This window comes from Galeopterus variegatus, unplaced genomic scaffold (genome assembly GCF_000696425.1).
Source record: "Galeopterus variegatus unplaced genomic scaffold, G_variegatus-3.0.2 Scaffold1948, whole genome shotgun sequence".
NCBI lineage: Eukaryota > Metazoa > Chordata > Mammalia > Dermoptera > Cynocephalidae > Galeopterus > Galeopterus variegatus.
In genome coordinates, this window is record NW_007728059.1 from 55,455 (window position 1) to 74,178 (window position 18,724).

Genomic DNA, 18,724 nt, shown 5'->3' on the forward strand with positions numbered 1-18,724 from the left:
AAGGATCAGGACCCCCTGACTCTCTAAGGGCAAGCTCTCACACCCCTCCTCTTTTCTTCTCCTCGATGCACACCTCCCATGGACAGATTTCATGCCAGGACCTGTGCTGGGGACCGTAGAAGGCAGAAAGGGAAGCAGAGGCAGGAGGAAGATGACCGCTAACACTTCAGAAGGCTTTCTGTGTGCTCAACTCTGTTCTAAAACTTTTCTATTTCATTAGCTCATTTATTCCTACTATGAAGATCCCCATTTTACAGATGACAAAACTGAGGTACAAGGAGGGAAGGAATCCGCCCAGGTCTCCCAGTCAGTATGTGATAGGAGAGGGATTCGAACCAGCGGACAATTACATTTTTCAAAGCAAAAATCTGGCACCATTTTTGGGTCCCCACCTCTCATTCCCCCAATCATTGCTTCCTGCGCATGCACACACGCACACGCACACACAGAGACACACACACCTTAACATACATGTCCAGGAAGTTCACAGACCACTCAGAAGCCTATTTTTGAACTCCCTAAGCCAGGAGTCTTGGCTTAAATGCCCACTAGGTCTGGGTAGCTAACTTATGGGGAGAAGCAGGCTATATATATGAAAAAATGTTTCTTGCACACCTTTCTGAGAACACGGTCCTCTTTGTTATCTTTACTTCCCTCAGTTTGACACAGACATATGATGAGAAATATTCCATTTCCTCTCAATTCTACTATACGAGAGTGCAGGGCACACACCAATGACTAAAAGTCCTCAGCCCCTCCTTATATAACAGGGAGTAATGAGGTCTGAGGCCAATTGGAGAGCACATCCCTGCCTGAGGGGCAACTGCCGCCATGCAGAAACATCTCCACATTGTTCAAGAAAAGTCAGAAGGCCAGGATTGTATATGAAATCTTCTGACAAAATGCTAGCAGCACATTTCTAAAACATCATGCATTCCAAATGAAATGTGTCTGCAGGCCCGATCTGGCCTGAGATCACCAGCTTGTGACCTTGTGCTAAGGATTCACACACACAGGTGGGGGGCCATGGCTCACAGCCTGTCTGGCATGGTAGACACCCTGCCACCCCCAACAGCAAGAGATGTGAGTGGTAGAGACCAGCGATTCTCAAGTGGAGGCGATTTGCCTCCCAGGGGACATTTGGCAACATCTGGAGACATTTTTGGTTGTCACAACTAGGGTGAAAGTAGTATTGGCAACTCACGGGTAGAGGCCAGGGATACTGCTGAACTCCTAGGATACACAGGACAGCCCCCGCAACAAAGAATCATCCCACCCAAAGTGTCTACAGTGCCAGGGTTGAGAAACCCTGGTATAGACTAGAGCCTGGAAGACCTAGAAGGTGCTCTGGGAGCCACTGCAAGAGTGCGGGCTAGGCAGGGGCTTGTCACCCCAACTTATAGCAGCTGCTATTTTCTCTGCTGCCCACAAAGACTTCTGTGGAGATTTCAGTAGAAGAGGATTCCACTGCAAAAAGTTGGAAAATCACAGGTGTAAACAGTGAGTTGAGAAATGAGCTATATGGCCTCTGGGTCAGGAGACATGGGTCTAAGCCCAGACACTGTCCACCACCCTGAGTGACCCTGGACAAGTGACCTTCACCACCTTCAAGAGGACCATCCCCAACTGCTGACACTGCTGACTTTGTGCGGCTGGGCCTGGCCCAAATGCCCCCACCATAAAAGCACCCCAGGAATGTCCCCAGGTGGAGGCCCTAAGATAAGGAGGTGAGTTTGGGAGCAGCACAGCACCAAGGGGCAAAAGCAGTCCCTCCTCAGTTCCTCTCCACCCTTCCAAGCCCAGTCAGTGCTAATGCACTAAAGAATCTCGTTGTGAAAACCTCCCGGGAGAGCCGTGCCCAGGCTGAAGGCTTTGGCAAGCAAAGGGATCAGGTTAGAAGTCAACACAATTGGTTTATTTTCTTTTATTTCTATTTACAGCAAGTGGGTCCTAGTTTTCCATTGAGAATACGAAGATGAAGGTTTCTTTTAAAATAAATGTACTTAGGCTGGCCAGTTAGGTTGGTTGGTTAGGGCATGGTGCTGATAATGCTGAGGTACAGGGTCAATCCTTATACCAGCCAGCCGCCAAAAAAAAAAAAAAGTAGTAAGATAAATGTATTTAATTTCTAAAAAATGAATTACCTTAAAAAAATTAACTATTAAGGAGGTCACAGAATGAATGAGGTTTGGGAGAGGCAGCCCTGCCGATAGGGTCTTATAAAGCATGTTGTTGTTGCCAATATTTAGCAGAAAGAACAAGTTCATACTGGGAGTAAACCCAGGAAGACTCCAAGGTTGTAAGGGGCCTTCCGTGCCAAGCAGAGGAGTCATTACTTTGGTAGTCAGCAGCGAGATTCCTAAGCAGATACACTTGATGCAAAAAAACTTCTCATCAGAGGAAACGGGGCAGAGGCACTTTTGAACTTGACCTGTGTCGGGTCTCCAGGGCAGGCTGGGGGCGGCCAGGCCTGCTGTGCACACATGACAGACCTTTCTTCACTCTGAGCTGATGTCCTCACCTGCCCTGACATCTCCTTTCGTGTGTGTGTGTGTGTGTGTGTGTGTGTGTGTGTGTGTGTGTGTGTGTGTGTGTGTCATGATCACAGCAAAGCCTCAGAAAGCTTCACGAGCTGAAATGCAGAGAAACCGGAAGAGAAGGGGCAGCAGGAAACTGAGGGGTTATAGGAGCTGTGAGAATGAGGAAGACAGGAGAGAGGGGCCACGGCCTCACTCAGCAGCCACTCTGCAGCAGGCACTGCTGCCTGTACCCAGTCTACACGGCTCACTTAATCCTCACAGTGATGCGATGGGCTAGGTTTTATTATCAGCATCGCCATTTGAGAGATAAAGACTCAGAGATTAGCTAAAATCCCAGTTGGTGCCAAAAAACAAGGCCTGGACCCAGTTTGTCATAGACTAATGAAACTTGTGGCCGAGGAACAGGGCAGTACACCCTGCTTACAACCCCCCCCGAGGCTTCCCAACACCTACAGTACGACCACAGCCCCCACCTCCCTGACCCCACCTCCCACCACCCCTACCCAACCCAGCCACGAGGCCTCCTCACTGTCTTTGAATGCAGGAAGCATGCTCACCTCAGGGTCTTTGCACCTACTGTTTCCCCGGCTCCTTCTCAAACCTCATCTCCTCAGGCAGGCTCCTCCTGACCATGCACCGAGGGTGGCTTGCCCCGTCCCTGGACCACACCTCCCAATTTTATATCCATCACGGTCCTTATCATTACCTGAGTTATGTGTTTATATGCTTATTAGCTGTCTCCCCCTCCAAGACTGGAAGCTCCATGAGGATGAGGGCTGTTTCTCTCTCTTTTACTACTGAATCCCCAGCCCCTAAAACAGGGCCTGGCACATAACAGGTGCTCAGCAGTTTGTGCTCAAGGCCACGGACAATCTGGCCTCATTTCACATTACTGTCTAGTCTTCCACAGGCTCCTGCCTCAGGGCCTCTGTACTTCCTGTTCCTTCTACCCAGCACCTCCCCAAATATTTGGAGATCTGCCTCCATCTTGTCTTTTGGGACTCAGCTAAAACATCGCCTCATAAGAGAGGCTTTCCCAGGGAACCTGCTCCTGACCCCACCCCTGGAATGTCTATCGCACTTCTCATGGGTTTTTCTTCCACACATTTATCACTTGCTCAAGTCCTCTCATTTACTTCTTTATTTGCTTTCATAATGTCTGTTTCCACCACTAGCCCAGTGAGGCCAGGGATATTCCCAACTCTGTGTTAGCGACATCACATTGGTAGTTTGAAATCAAACCACAGTGGGAATATTTACACTGTAGAAATGGGCAAATGCTAGCCAGGCAGTGGAACCAACCTAAACGTCCGTTGATGGATGACTGGATAAGGAAAATGTGGTATATTTATACAATGAAACAGTACTCAGCCATAAAAAAGAATGAAATTCTGTCATTCGCAGCAATGTGGATGAGTCTGGAGAAAATCATGTTAAGTGAAACAGCCCAGGAGTAGAAAGAGAAATACTGCATGTCCTCACTCATAAATTGGAGATGAATTTATAAATAAACAAATAAAAAATAAAGAAAGAAAGAGAGAGAAAGAAACAACAATCATAACTCTTGAACTCTTAGAAGGAAAGAACTTAACTGTGTTTACTAGAAGCGGAAAAGGGAGGGGAGGGGGGAGAGGGGGGAGAGTTAATGAGAAGTTGGTTAATGGACACAAAGAACAGTCACGTATTATAATGATGGATAAGCTAACTATCCTGATTTGACCATCACACATTGTACACAACTACTGATAGTCAACTTTGTGCCCCACGAATATGTATAATAAAAAGTAAATTTTAAAAAAAGAAAGAAACGGGCAATTGCTATAAACCAAAGCTTTTCTTTCCAGAGAGCCAATCCTTAAGCATGTACCAGCACATCACACTCTCTTGCTCCCACAATACATGTTGGGAAAGAGACCCGACCCTTGAAAGACTTTCCCAGAGACTGAAATCTGGCTCAGGGCTGGGATGGGAAGTGGTAGTTTTAAACCAGAGGGAAACCATGAGGTTAGCCCAGGGTTTCCCACCTCTCTCCTTCTGGGTGTAACGTAGAGCTGAGTTGTCTACACTGTCGAATGCAGTAGCCACTAACCACACACATGGCTATTGAGCAATTGAATGTGGCTAGTGTGGAACTAAATGTATCATTTTATTCACCTCTAATTAACTTAAATGTTAAAACTGACATTAGATTCAGTTACTGAGAAACGTTTAAGAATGGAACAACTTGGGGTTGTGAATCCACTTTTGCAACTGTAAATTTTATGACATCTAAATACAGGCCAAGGATTTCTAATGAAAATCCAGCTCCTGAATTGAGATGTGCTGTAATTGTAAAACAGACACTGGCTTGAAGGACTTAGAATTTTTAAAAAAGTAAAAAGCTCATTTTAATTCTTATATTGATTATATGTCAAAATGATCATATATTTATGTACTAGGTTAAGTAAGTTATACTACTTAAACTTTTCATCTGTTTCTTTTTCTCCTTTTGATGTGACTATTGGATATCTAAAGTGATGTACACGGCTCACACTGTGTTTCTATTACACAGTGCTGTCTAGAGCACTTTGGGTTGCTTTTTTTCGCCCACTCACACCATATGATATTCAAAAGCAGAAGTGGGACAAGAAACCCCTTGAAGGATTTTGCTAAGATTACAAATTCTAGAAGAAAATGAGGTCACCTTGTCAGACTGCGCATGGCGTGTTTGGTGAATGACCTCCGCCCCACCCAAGGGGAAAGTCTGTGCCTATCTGCTGTGGCTGGAGAAGTGGCTTGGGACACTGGCAAAAGCCAATTTCTCATCCCAAAGCCCCTGAAGCAGACCCCAGGTGCAGGACTGATTTTGTCAGACACCCGCATAAAAAAGCTGGCTCCTGAGGTCATCCAGAAGGCCTGGGCATGGCCACAGACCAGCCTGAGAAACATCACACAGAAGGAAAGACAGAAAGACTGGTGCCCCCTTCAACCCTGCATCTCAGAACCACGGGACTCCCCCCTGCAGGCTTTCACACAAGCTGGTCCTTCTACTCAGACTACACCTCCTTCTCTTATCCCTCTGAAGGACCCCTGTGCATCCTGCAAGATCCAGTTCAAATGTCCCTTCTCTGAAACATTACCTGACCAGATGATGTGCCACATCACATCCTTGGGCTTCTGTCCTAGTCTATACTTACCACTTCCTGATCGGCCCCAATGCTTTCCCTCTTGACCCCTTAAACCTGACTTCTTTCTAAAACACAGAATATGTGTTTCTCCCCTGCAGAAAACTGCCACTGTGTCCCCATTACCTAAAACAGTGGTTCTTAAAAGAGCATCAGAGTCACTGAGAAGGTGCCTTAACATACAGATGACTGGGCCTCACCCCAGAGTTTGTGATCCAGTAGGTCTGGGGTGGGGTCTGAGAATCTACATGTCTAACAAGGTCCCAGCTGGCGCCAATGCTGCTGGTCCCAGGGCTGTACTTTAAGAACCACTGATCTAAAACAGCAAGTGCAAACTCTTCACCTTGGTGTTGAAGGCCTTCCACAATGTGGCCTTCAATTACTTTACTGACCGATCTTTCCCCAGGGGCTGCCACATTCCTAGTCTAGCCTAGTCCAGCCACACATGCCAAGCTTTCATGCCTCCAAACCATCGCCCATGTGTCCCTTCCACCTGACATCCTTTCCCCTCTTCATCTAACCCAGTTCTAGTGCCACCTGCCTTCATCTCACAATGCCTATAATTCAGTCCTCAAAAATAAGGAGACAGCACCTTTAAGAATCTACAAAGTAACAAATGCAGGCTGTAGGGGCGGCTAGAAAAGAGGAGGGTGAGAAATGGTTTTGGCCATAGCAGCAGCCCTGGATAAGAAAGTAAAATGACAACTTTGGGACAGAAAGTTCTGGTGTATCTATTTAAACAACTGCATGACAGTCACGATCCAGTTAAGAATTGTTCTTTTTTCCCATTTGGTTTTCCAGCTCTGCCATTTTCTAGCTGCCTGGCCTGGGAGGCAACTTACTTTAACTTCTTTGTTTCTCATTTTCTTCTGTAAAATGGGATAAAGCAACAACCTTACAGAATGAAGATTAAATGACATAATGCAAGTAAAACTCACAGCAAAAGGCCTGGCACACAGCAAGCCCTCAATAAATGCTGGTGACTAGTGGTATTATCTTTGGACCTGGGAAAGTAATGAACTTGGTACCCAGCCACAATCAATCATGGGCATTGGGGCCGGCCCGGTGGCGCACTGCTACAGTGCGCAGCTTGGGAGTGCGACAGCGCTCCCGCCGAGGGTTCGGATCCCACATACAGACCGGTTCCCGCTCACTGGCTGAGCGAGGTGTGGGCGCAACGCCGAGGGTTGCGATCCCGTTGCCAGTCCCAGTCCGGTACGGGCGCGACACTGAGGGTTGCGATCCGTTGCCGGACACGAAAAAAGACAAAAAGGAAAAAAAAATAATAATAATGGGCATTTTTCTTAATGGGCACATAATCTGCAGCCCAACAAATGTATAAATGGATAGGAGGATGGAGGGACAGACAAATGGATGGATGGAGTGGTGGGTGGGTGGATGGAGAGCTGCTTTGGTTAATACCAGAAGGGGCTCTATGAGGCCGGTTTGGCAACAGACAATTTAAAGCCTTTACAAGACAAGTAAAGAGGTTCTCAGACAAAAACAAAAAATTCAAAGATGTCCATCACAGAGCTGTTTATAACATCAAAAAGAAAAAGAAAAAAGGAAGCAGCCTAAACACCCAGCAGTAGAGAATGGTACAGTCAGAAGATGAACTTCTTTGGTAGAATAAAAACATGAAGATACAAGTGTTTCCTACTGACATGAGAGATGTTCTTTTTTTTTTTCCTTTTTGTCTTTTTTTACTGACCGGTAACGGGATCGCAACCCTCAGTGTCGCGCCCGTACCGGGGACCGGCAACAGGATCACAACCCTCGGTGTTGCGCCCGCACCACGCTCAGCCAGTGAGCACCTCCGTGCTCCCAAGCGATGCGCCACCGGGCCAGCCCGAAAAGATGTTCTTAATATGTCTTAAATTAAAAGAGTAAATGGTAAAGTAACAGGTATGGAGTTCGCCTTTTTCTAAAACTGTGCACGTATACAGAAAAAGTCTAGAAAAATATATTCCAAATGTTATGAATGGTTATCTCTGGTGTAAAACTTTGGATGGTTTTCATCTTTTTTCTTTTCCTTTTGCATGTATTCACATTCTTCTCTTTACAGCCATATATATATATTTGTCCAATTTCTTAAAAGAAAAAACTTTTTGAAAAGCAGCTCTGTGAATTAGGACCGAGGAAACACAAAGTCTCAGCTTCCTCAGCCTCAGCTGTGTGGCCATGAGTGAGGGTGCTGTCCTCTCTGTGCCTATATTCCCTCCTTTGGAAAGGGGTGACCCCATATTGCCTAAGAGGCTCCCCAAAGAGATACTCAAAGAGGAACAGAAAGTTGGCCTGCATCCTGGGCAGCCAATTTTAGTGGATAGAGCTCTAAGTGGGTCTAGAAGAGCCAAGTTCCCACCTCCACAGCCACGGGCTTCCTTTGCTGGGCTGTAGTTTTATTAGTCTATGAAACGAGAGGAATAAACAGGGGTTTCTAGACTGTCCTTTGATTTTCTCAAGCAGCAGGATTCTTTTCTCAAAGGAAACAGATTTCTCTGTTCAGCATCAGTAATTCTGTTCCTAAAAATCAGGCATTCTGTTCAAAGAAAAAAACCCAGAACTCTATATCCGATTATTTCAAGTGGGAAAAATTATACAGTGTTTTATGTCAACTCCAAGCTCCCCACCAATTTCTTAAAATATAACTAAAACACAGTAAAACTGTCTCTATATATAAACTACCATGACAGTATGGACAATTCTTAAAACATCCCTTCCCGATCACCGAATAATTATTAGCCACTGTTAATAACCGTTACTGTGTGCAGTAATATGACCCTGGGCTCTCAGCTCCAGCAACATCTGAGATGCCCCCTGATGACCCTCAATCTCCTTTTCTAAACATCTCCATGTGATTCTGATCATCTTCCAATTGCATCTAGAACTCAAGCAAGACTTTTCCTGCACACCCTTTTATTACAAATGCCATACTGAGTTTTAGGGACATAAATATAACATTTTACATACAAAACATGGGCTGAAAAAAAGTTTGGAGAGGTTTATGTTCTAAGAAGTTTGGGTTTTATGAACGAAAGGCATTATTACTAAGAGAACGTCAATGGGGAAGACATTCTGCAGGCAGGCTTGTCCTGTGCAAACCAGGGGCCCTACAGAATTCCTCTGTAGATATTAAGGAGCGATGCTGAGTTTGGAAGGCCCCCCGTGAAGCTGCATCTGCGCTGTGCACATCAAAGCATGAAGATACTGATGGAGAATGGGGGGCTGTTAAAGGTCCCCCTTCTTCAGTGCAGCCATCAAAAGGCATCCCCATGTAGCAGCCACAACAGTGGTAGAAGAGGTGCTACTACTACAAATCAGGAAACAGCCAATACTTACTGAGCTCTTACATGTGCTCGGCAGTCTTCTAGGCACCCATCATAAATTAACTGATTTAATCCCCATAACAACTCTATGAGCTAAGTACCATTTGTCCCCATCGTATGGATGGAGAAACCAAGGCATGGAGAGGCTAAGAACTTGTCTGGGGTTAACCAGCTTATTATAGGTAGCAGTGCTGGGATTTGAGGCCAGTTAGGAGAGCTTTAGAGTTCCCTTCTGCGGGAAGGGCAGGGGACCCTGTACCCCGCTACTTCCCCTTCTCCTTGCCCTTGCCCTCAAAGCAGATGCTGAGAAAGAGCTGAAGACCTAGGACCAGGCTAGCTCGGGAGCAGCAGGCCGTGGGGGCCATGTGGGGGCAGGCGGAGGCAGCACCCTTACCCACAGCTTCCCATCATGGTAGTAGGCTCCCAGCAGCTTCACGATGTAGGGGTGATCACAGGTGGCCAGGATCTCAATCTCCACGATGTAGTCCTCCAGCTCCTCCTCACTCTTGGTCTCAATGACTTTGGCCGCGGCCAGGTCACCTGTCTCCTTATTCTTGGCCTGCAAAGGGGAGACACAGAAAGGTCAACAAGTCACCCTCAGCAGGAAACTGACCCCTGGAGGCCAGCCCAGAGGGCCTTGCCCAAGTGTGAAAACAGAGGCCGGATGTCTAGATGGGGACTGAAATGCCGAACCGGAACATACATTGTTCTTGACTTGGGCCAGTGCAGCATATCATGTCGGCCCAAAGGGGCATACACGAGAAACGGTGTTCTGTGTAGAATAGTAATAAGTACAGTACACCTACCCTACAGAACAAACACAAATGCAAGCACGGGGCAGCTCTGCAAATAGAACACAGACAGATCACTGAGTTGTTCAGCAAAAAGTCTGCTGAACAATAAAAGCAGCACGATACTTTCTATATAAAAAAGTGGAAAACCACGCTTTCCTACATGCTCACAGGTGTCTGTAAATGCATGGAGAACTCAGGAAAGATACTGCCTGACAGCAGATTGGGGAGGGGCTTGAAATGGGGGGGGCACTCACAGGGCACTTTCACTCTCTCCGTATTGCTTAAAAAGTATAATAGGAATGTTTCATGCATTTGTTTGCATCATTTCACATTCATGAGAAGTAGAATGAAAAAGGGTTTTAAGTAAGTGGCCACCAATTACAGCGGAATTCCTTCCTTAGATGCATGGCACCTGGGCAAAACAACTGTTTCTTACTGGATGAAAAGAGAATGCGAAAACTTCACACCAACTAGGATGGCTATAATCAAAAAACAAAAAATAAGTGTTGGCGTGGATGTGGAGAAATTAGAACCCTAGTGTGTTTCTGCTGACAATGTAAAATGGTGCAGCCACCACAGAAAACATTTTGGCAGTTTCTCATAAGGTTAAACATAGACCTACCATGTGACCTAGCAATTCCACTCACAGGTATATTCCCAAAAGAAATGACAGCAGAGACTACTGCAGATACTTGTGCACCAATGTTCATAGCAGCTTTATTCACAGTAGACAAGGGGCAGAAACAACCCAAGTGCCCACCAGCAGATGAATGGGTAAATAAAGTGTGGTATATACATACAATGGAATATTATTCAGCCATAAAAAGGAAGGAAATTCTTTTTTTTTTGTCTTTTTCGTGACCGGTAAGGGGATCGCAACCCTTGGTGTGGTGTTGCCCGCACCATGCTCAGCCAGTGAGCACACCGGCCATTCCTATATAGGATCCGAACCCGCGGTGGGAGCAATGCTGTGCTCCCAGTGCTGCACCCTCCCAAGTGCGCCACGGGGCCGGCCCAAAAAGGAAGGAAATTCTTTTTTTTTTGTCTTTTTCGTGACCGGTAAGGGGATCGCAACCCTTGGTGTGGTGTTGCCCGCACCATGCTCAGCCAGTGAGCACACCGGCCATTCCTATATAGGATCCGAACCCGCGGTGGGAGCAATGCTGTGCTCCCAGTGCTGCACCCTCCCGAGTGCGCCACGGGGCCGGCCCAAAAAGGAAGGAAATTCTGACACATGCTATGACATGGGTGGACCTTGACGACATTATGTTATGTGAAATAAGCCAGTCACAAAAGGACAAATGTTGTATGATTACATTTATATGAGGTCCCTAAAAGAGTCAAATTCATAGAAACAGAAAGTAGAATAGAGGTTACCAGGGGCCGGAAGAGGGGAGCATTAGGGAGTTATTGTTAGTGGGTACAGAGTTTTTGTTGGGGATGATGAAAAATGTGGGGTATAGAAAGATAGTGGTGATGATTAATAACTTGTGAACTTATTTAATGCCACCGAATTGTACACTTACCAATGCATAAAATGATAAATATGATGTTATGTATATTTAATCACAATTCAAAAAAGAGAGTGAGAGAAACAACCATATAAATGGTGCAAGCAATCCCACCCCATTTCACACCATGAGCTGGTGTCCAGGAAATGGGAGACAGGACCCGCAGCTGCCTTAGGTGGTCCTGCGAGCCTCAGGGGATGCTGCTGTGAACATCTCACCCACCGTGCTGCAAGGGATTTTAGTGTTGAAAAAGGACACACTTTCCTATAATAGGGCCCCTAAAAGCCAGCTGCTCATCTGGAGGCTTTGAACAGCAATTTACTGCAAAGCACAGGGGAAATGTGTTTTGCTGGACTCAGTGAGCAACACAGTTTTGGTCTCCCCAGCCAGCCTGAGGTCTACCCGATCTAGAGACTCTCTACTGAGAGTAAGGAGACAACGTACTTACGATGGAGTGTGGAACTGGGAGAGGGCCCCTAACCCTGCCATGGAGCCTTCTGGAAGAAAGTGCTTCGGGGGTGATGCAAACGGGTAATTTTTATGTTCATTTGTTTTTTGTACTTTTATTCTCAGTTTAGGTAAACATTTCATTAATTGAGCTGCAAAGTCCCCAGGGTCCCATGCAGTGATAACAACAACAGTTTCACATTGACCAAGGGCACACTCTGCATGGGACACTGCTCTGCACTTCTTATATGCGTTAACTCATTTATCTCCTGGTATCAGTGCTATTATTATCTCATGTACAGACGAGGAGACCAAGGCAGAGCCCCCCAAAGAGTGAGGTGGCAGAGTGGATTTGGAATGCTGCCGGTGCACATTTCTCTCCCATCAAAGTCCCTTCCAAGCCAGTATGAAACCTCCTGCATCCAGCTCAGGAGCCCAGTTCAGGGAAGGAAATTTCATGTGGGGCCATTCCCCAGAGCCAGTCCTTGTCCTAGAATTTCTCTGCTCACTGGGCCCTACCTCTGTGGGGTCCTCTGCCCCTACACTCAGTTTCGAAAGTGTGTTCAGAACCTGCCTTAGAAACCCATCAATTAAGCAACCAGGTGCTTCTGTGGAGCGTTCTCTCTCTCTCTCACGCACGCACACTCTCTCTCTTAACTGACTGTGTACCTGCCTTTTCATTTCTTGTAAAGCTGATTTTTTTTATGTCCCCACGAGAGGATCAGCAAAGAATCCTTTCACTTCCGTACAACACTCCTCCTCCTTCCCACACCCAGAAGAGCAGTGAGGCCAGCTCTGCTCCTTTACAGAAAAGAAGGTTGAGGTCTTAGAGGGTGGCCAGAGCTAGGGCCAGGTGACAAAGGCAACCAACTTGACCACACTAAGCTGGGCAAAGACCACCCCTTTAATCATTCAACTTTCACTCCTGAGAGCAGGTGAAGGCTGCATGTCACCGTTTCCTGGGTTTCCTGAAAATGATGTTTTCTAAGGAGGAGGAGACTCAGGAGGAACAGTTTTCCAGGAGCACACAAAACCTGCCTTGCCTGCCACCCTGAAAGGCAGCATTGAACACAGGGCCAGCCCCCAGCCGGGCGCCAGAGTCAACATGAGGAACACCCTTGCCCAGCACCTCGTTCAGATTTCACAGACACCAGAGCCTGCCAGAGAGGGGTTGATAGAAACTGTGGACTATAAAGTGACTTGGTCAAAATTAAATTCTTTAAAAGCCTGGTTGAGAGGGCAATCCATCACTTTGAGGCCACAGAACATGTAATAATGGCTAATGATAAAAACAGCTACACTGACTAAGCACTAGCTGTGTGCCAGGACACGCCTTAAATGGAATTTCTCACTTCATCCTCAATCCAGCACTCGAAGACAACTATTATCAGTACCAGTTGACAGATGAGGAAACTAAGATTTAGACAGACTGGATGATTTGCCTCTGGTCACACAACATAATGAGGGACGGGGGAGGTGGGTGGACAGTGAAGGCTGGATCCAAATGCAAGCCTGCCTAGCTCAGAGTATGCGCTCCAAATCACTTCCCAAGACTTCTTGGCAAGTGCCCAGGGTTCCCTGCTCCATCTCCCTTTGCTAAAGATAAACGGCAACCACAGCCAATAGTAACACACACAGAAGGAGTGCTCAGGCTACCAGAATTTAATCCACCCACAAGCCATTAAGGCAGGCATTAGCCATTGTGCCCATTTCCCAGATAAGCAGACTGAGGCTTGGAGAGGTATCAGGACCCAACTGGGATTGTGGGCTATGGGGGTCTCCCGAGTCCCAGTCTAGCATTCTCTTCAGTATACTGTACTGCCAGGAAGCAGCTCATGCCCTATTCATTCATCCATTCCACCATTGTTTACTGAGCCCTAATAAAGAGTGAGGCACTTTTCTAATGAACAAGTCAAACAGTTTCTGCCTAAGAAGGAGAATGTGCACGTAGGAATCATAGCCCTCCATAACATAATTCACTCTTCCCCAATTTTTTTCAGCAGAGCCAACCTGCCCTCATTCCCAGTCCCTAAGCGGCAATGGAGCTGATTCCACCACCACATCTATTAGTGGGTGGGTGACTCATCCTGGCCAATCAGAACACTGCCGGCCACTGTGATTGGCTCAGGAATAGGCATGTGACCAAATCAGCCAATGAAGTGCAACCTCAGAACAACTGCTGAGACAGCTGAGATCACTGCAAGTCCTCCTTTACTTCTAGCCTCCAGCCTGGACCATTCTGTCCTTGAGAGGAGCCTGAAAATGAAACTAGGTCCAAGGCACTAGAGCTGAGAGAAGGCACTAGAACACCCTTTGATCCCCTCAATTAATTTTTACAACAACTCCTCCTCTATTAAGAGCCCCATCTTATGCATAAGAAAACTGAGTCTCAGAGAGATAAAGTCACTTGCTCAAGGCCACACAGCAGGTACATAACAGGGCTAGGCGTTTCCCCTCTGTACAGTAAGAGGGTGAAGAAATTGTGCCCACGCTCTCTCTGTGCTCTGATGTGAGGCCACCTTGGGGAGTGGGTGGGTCTTGGAAAGCTAAGGGTGGTCTGAGTAGATGGGGCAAACGTGGGAGTTGACAAGAAAGAAGTCGCATAAAGAACAAGTGGCTGTCTGCGGCTTCTGACGTCCATCTCTCCCACCGGCTGAGGCAAGGCTGGGGTCCAGCGAAGGGTGAGGGGATCCCCGGCCTGGCCCTCGATGGCTGGCCAGCAGTGACTAACGCCTCAGCCCACACACTTGAGAGCAGACACACAGTGGCCACTTGTGTTCTCTGGCCCAGGCACCTCTGTGGGAACAATCCTCCTCCTTGTGCCGGCGTGGGGCCCAGCCTGCAGGAGGTGGGGACAACCCTCCCAGCCAGGAGCCCTGCCCCAGCCAAGGGACTCAGCCAGTCCAGTTTGGGACTGGGGGCTTCCTGGGAATCAGCCACATGGAGGCCAGCCGGGAAATAGCTGATATCACAGAGATAACTTTGGGAACCAGAGAGAGCTTTAGCCACTGCTCCTAAACTCCAACTCCCTAATCTCCACTCTGCAGCTGAGGAAATCTGAGTCCACAAAGGTGATGAAGACACCAGGTCCAATCTGTGACACCTGTCTCATCTGTGAAACAGGAGCACCTGCCTCAAGAAGAGTAAATGAGAACACAAGAGCAAAGGGGCAGGAGGAGATTGTTCGGGGTGGCACCCCTAACTTCAGGCCTGGGAGCCAGCAGAGCTGCCTAGGGGGTGGGGGGCAGCAGGTGACCTGGCCAGCATCCATTCCCCCTGTGGATTCAAAACTCTCATTTCCTTTGGGAACCGCCTCTTCCTTACTCTCAGTCCAGGGGATTCATGAGGGGCTGACCCCACCTTCGTCCAGGCTCACATCCCAGGTCCAACCAATCAGTGCTGAACCTTGTTACAGTCACTGCTTCAAGGTGAGCATGTGACCCACCTGTGTGTTTTTTGTTTGGTTTTGCTTTTTTATATTTTTTGCTAATGTTACCAGGAAAGCAGCCTTTTCTTTCTCTGGGGTTGCTAAACTGGTAGAATGGAAGGCTGGAGGGTCTTATAAGCTATCTTTCCACTCTTTCAGAGAACCTGCCTGAATATGAGGCCAAGTGGAAGGATGCGGGGCCCGCAAATGAAAGAGGGCAGAGTGCTAAGATTCTGTGCAGCACCTGGAGCCAGCTGTTCCTGAAGGCAGATCTACCCTTACACTTTTCAGTTATGTGAGCCAGTAAAGTCCCTTTTGGACTCCTGTCATTTGCCACCAGAGAAGAAATGAGTTCCCCATCTCTGGAGGTGTTTTCATCTATAAAAGTATTTCACCATGCAATGCATGTGTAACAAGGGCCACCTTCATTCCCAAACCCACCATGACCAACAAGTCATGGAGAAGCTGATTGATAATCTAGGGTCTGGGGACTAGGTGGGAAATGTAGTGACTAACGGGACCACAAACAAACAGAAACCATGGAATTCTTCTGCCACAAGAATCTTCCTCCAAAAAAGTGGAGAGGATCATTTTACGCTTATTAAATAAGCAAAAAACAAGCAATAACGATAACCCTGGTGCTGGTAACAATGTGGTAAAATAGGTATTCTCATTACTGACAAGAATGTAAACTGATTCAATCTTTTAGAGATAACAGTTAGCAATAGGTTTTAAGAGCTTTGAAAATACCTTTTAAGCCTATTATCCCTCATTTATGAGGATTTAAGGCCAGAAAATAGTTCAAAAAAGGACAACAAAAAAATATATCATGTTCACATTAGTCCATAACAATGGAAAAAAGATGGAAATAACCTGAATGTTTAGTGGTAAGACAATAGTTAACTTAAGCAATCTTTTAAAATAGTAAATAGGAAGACAATATAGTGGAAAAAAATACTAAAGCCATAATAATAAGTAACAAAGCAGAATAATATAACTGTAGCTAAGCCACAATTTTCCTTTGGGAAAACTATAGGAGCCTACGGACAAGGACAAGCTAAAACAGTGCAACACCACCAAGTGGCTTATAAGGGCTATCTTCACCCAAGGACATCGGCAATTATTCCTAGGGATCCCAGCAAGGACAGACTGGGGTTGGTCCAAAGGAGCCTCCAGCATAGAAAGCAACCTCTTCATCCTGATCATGTCTTAAATATGTCAGAAAAGGGCACCTTTGTCCTCTCAGGAACCCACTTGAGCTGTGCTGCTCATTATGGTAGCTACTAGCCACATGTGGCTATTTAAACTAACAGAAAGGAAATGAAATGAAAAGTTTAGTTCTTCGGTTGCATTAGCCTCATTTCAAGTGCTTAGTAGCCACGTTGTGGCTACCATACTGAATAGAGCAGACACAGCATTTCCATCAATATTGCAGAAAGTTCCTGTGGACAGCTCTGCATTCGAGGCTTTAAACCCCAGCCCTCTGGCAGAAAATACCCCCTCACACAGGTGAAGAAGCATCCAGTACTCATTCCAGTGTCCCAGACCCAGCCTCAGAAACATGTATCTCTTTTTCTAGGAGGAAAAACAGGGGCCAAGTGCAGAGAGTGGGCAGAGGAAGCCCACCAGGTGGTCATTTGCTAGTGAGGTCTCCTAGCAACCTGGCTGGGCAGCAGGGTGTGGGGGAAGGGTCCCAGCTGACCTGTCAGAGGAAAAGCCTGGGTGTGTGCGTCACACCCAAAGAATGGGTGGTCAAGGCTAAAGGTTTCTATTTTCCCCATCCTCTTTATTCTTTTTTTTTTTTTTTTGTCCTTTTTGAGACCGGCCGCACCGCACTCAGCCAGTGAGCGCTGTGAGCACACCAGTCATCCCTATATAGGATCCAAACCCACGGCGGGAGCGCTGCTGCGCTCCCAGCGCCGCACTCTCCCGAGTGCGCCATGGGCTCAGCCCGCCATACTCTTTATTCTGAACACTGTGCCAGGCCTGTGTCAAACATGGTTCAGGCCACTGGAACCAAAGCAGCGTCTGTGTCTCACAATGTCCAGCTGTGGTGTCCCCGCCTGAACACATTTAATCTTTGCATGGTGATGATTTGCAAATTGCAGGAAGGCTTCAATTCTACTAAGGAGAGGAAATCTGACCCCGGAGGAAACCGGGGTCACAGAAGAACTGGCTACGTGTAGGGGAAGTTCAAGGAGGGTGGTGTGAGGGCAGCAGACACAGAGCCTGGATAGGCAGCCGATGTGAGCTTGGGTTCGGTGCCCACTAAGGCCCTTGGCTGGCAGGAAGAGTCAGTCAAGAAGAGCTGTGTGCACCTCAGGCCTGGCCTTTGGAGGCAGGGGTCCTTGTGGGCCTCAGGATTAAGAAGGCCTGCCGAAGTCTCTGTCGTCTCTTGAGACAGGACAATGAGCACCCTGCCCTTATCCAGCACAGGAACTGCCACCTCATTTTACTGAAGAGAAAAGGAAGGCCCAGGCAGAGAAGGTGACTTGCCCCAGGTCACAGCTGGGAAGCAGCTGCCAGGACTGGAGCGCACATCTGGGCCTCTGCCCAGCCCACCAGTGTCATCATCTCCAGGGGTCTTCCACCTGTGCCAGTCCTCCTCCCCCATCTTCAACCAGAAATACTCTTTGGGCAAACCCTCAATGGCTCTCTGCTACTGACAAGATAAGGCCAGAACTCCTGGCCCAGGCCTGATGGCCCTCGTGACCTGCCCCACCCAGTTCTGCAGGGTTCCACTGCTCCCTTACATTCAGGCCCATGCCACAGCCAGGGCCTTCCTGCTCCCTACCCCATGCCTTTCTTCATCCTCCGCCCCCCTGGAATGCCTTCCCCATACCTGCTGTCAACCAGCCCACACAATCTGACTTGACCACAGCCTAGTCCATGAAATCTTCCCCAGAACCTGCTTTCATCACAGACTGCCTGGGGCCACAGTCATTTGTATCACAGCTTCTCTCTCTGTGAGTCCTGAAAGGCTAAGCACATGTCTGATTCATCTCAGTCTACCCACATAGATCCTGGCACAGAACAGCCAGTAGATAGATGGGAGAGTGGGAAGGTGGGTGAATGGGAAGACGGGAGGATGGGTAGGCAGATGGATGAGTGCATGGATGGGTGGTTGGGTGGATGGAAGGGAGGGTGGGTGGATGGATGAATGGGTGGGTGAGAGGATAGAGATGAGAATGGGTGGGCACATAGGCAGATGGATAAGTGTATGGATGGGAGGTTGGGTGAATAGATAAATGGGAGGATAGACGGTGGGTGGATCGATAGATGGATGGATGGGTAGATGGATGAATTAGTGGATGGATGGGAGGCTTGGTGAGTGGATGGGTGGACAGATAATGGGAGGGTGGGTAGATGGGTAGGTGGATGGATGGATGGGTGGGTGGATGGATGATGGATGGATTGGAGGTTGGGTGGGTGGATGAGTGGGCAGATAAATAGGTGGATGGTTGGATGGATGGATGGATGGGTGGATGGGTGGATGGGTGGATGGGTGGATGGGT

At 47.5% G+C, this 18,724-nt stretch overlaps 1 protein-coding gene across 1 annotated transcript in view; it reads right to left on the reverse strand.

The window, feature by feature from the left end:
• Positions 1-18,724, reverse strand: part of LOC103596155 (serine/threonine-protein kinase 10-like) — a gene marked incomplete at its 3' end in the record, with an annotated part of 85,815 nt that overhangs the window by 51,784 nt on the left and 15,307 nt on the right. The window contains exon 2 of the mRNA XM_008579732.1: positions 9,425-9,589. Coding sequence (XP_008577954.1) covers positions 9,425-9,589 — 165 coding nt within the window. The remainder of the gene's footprint in view (positions 1-9,424; positions 9,590-18,724) is intronic.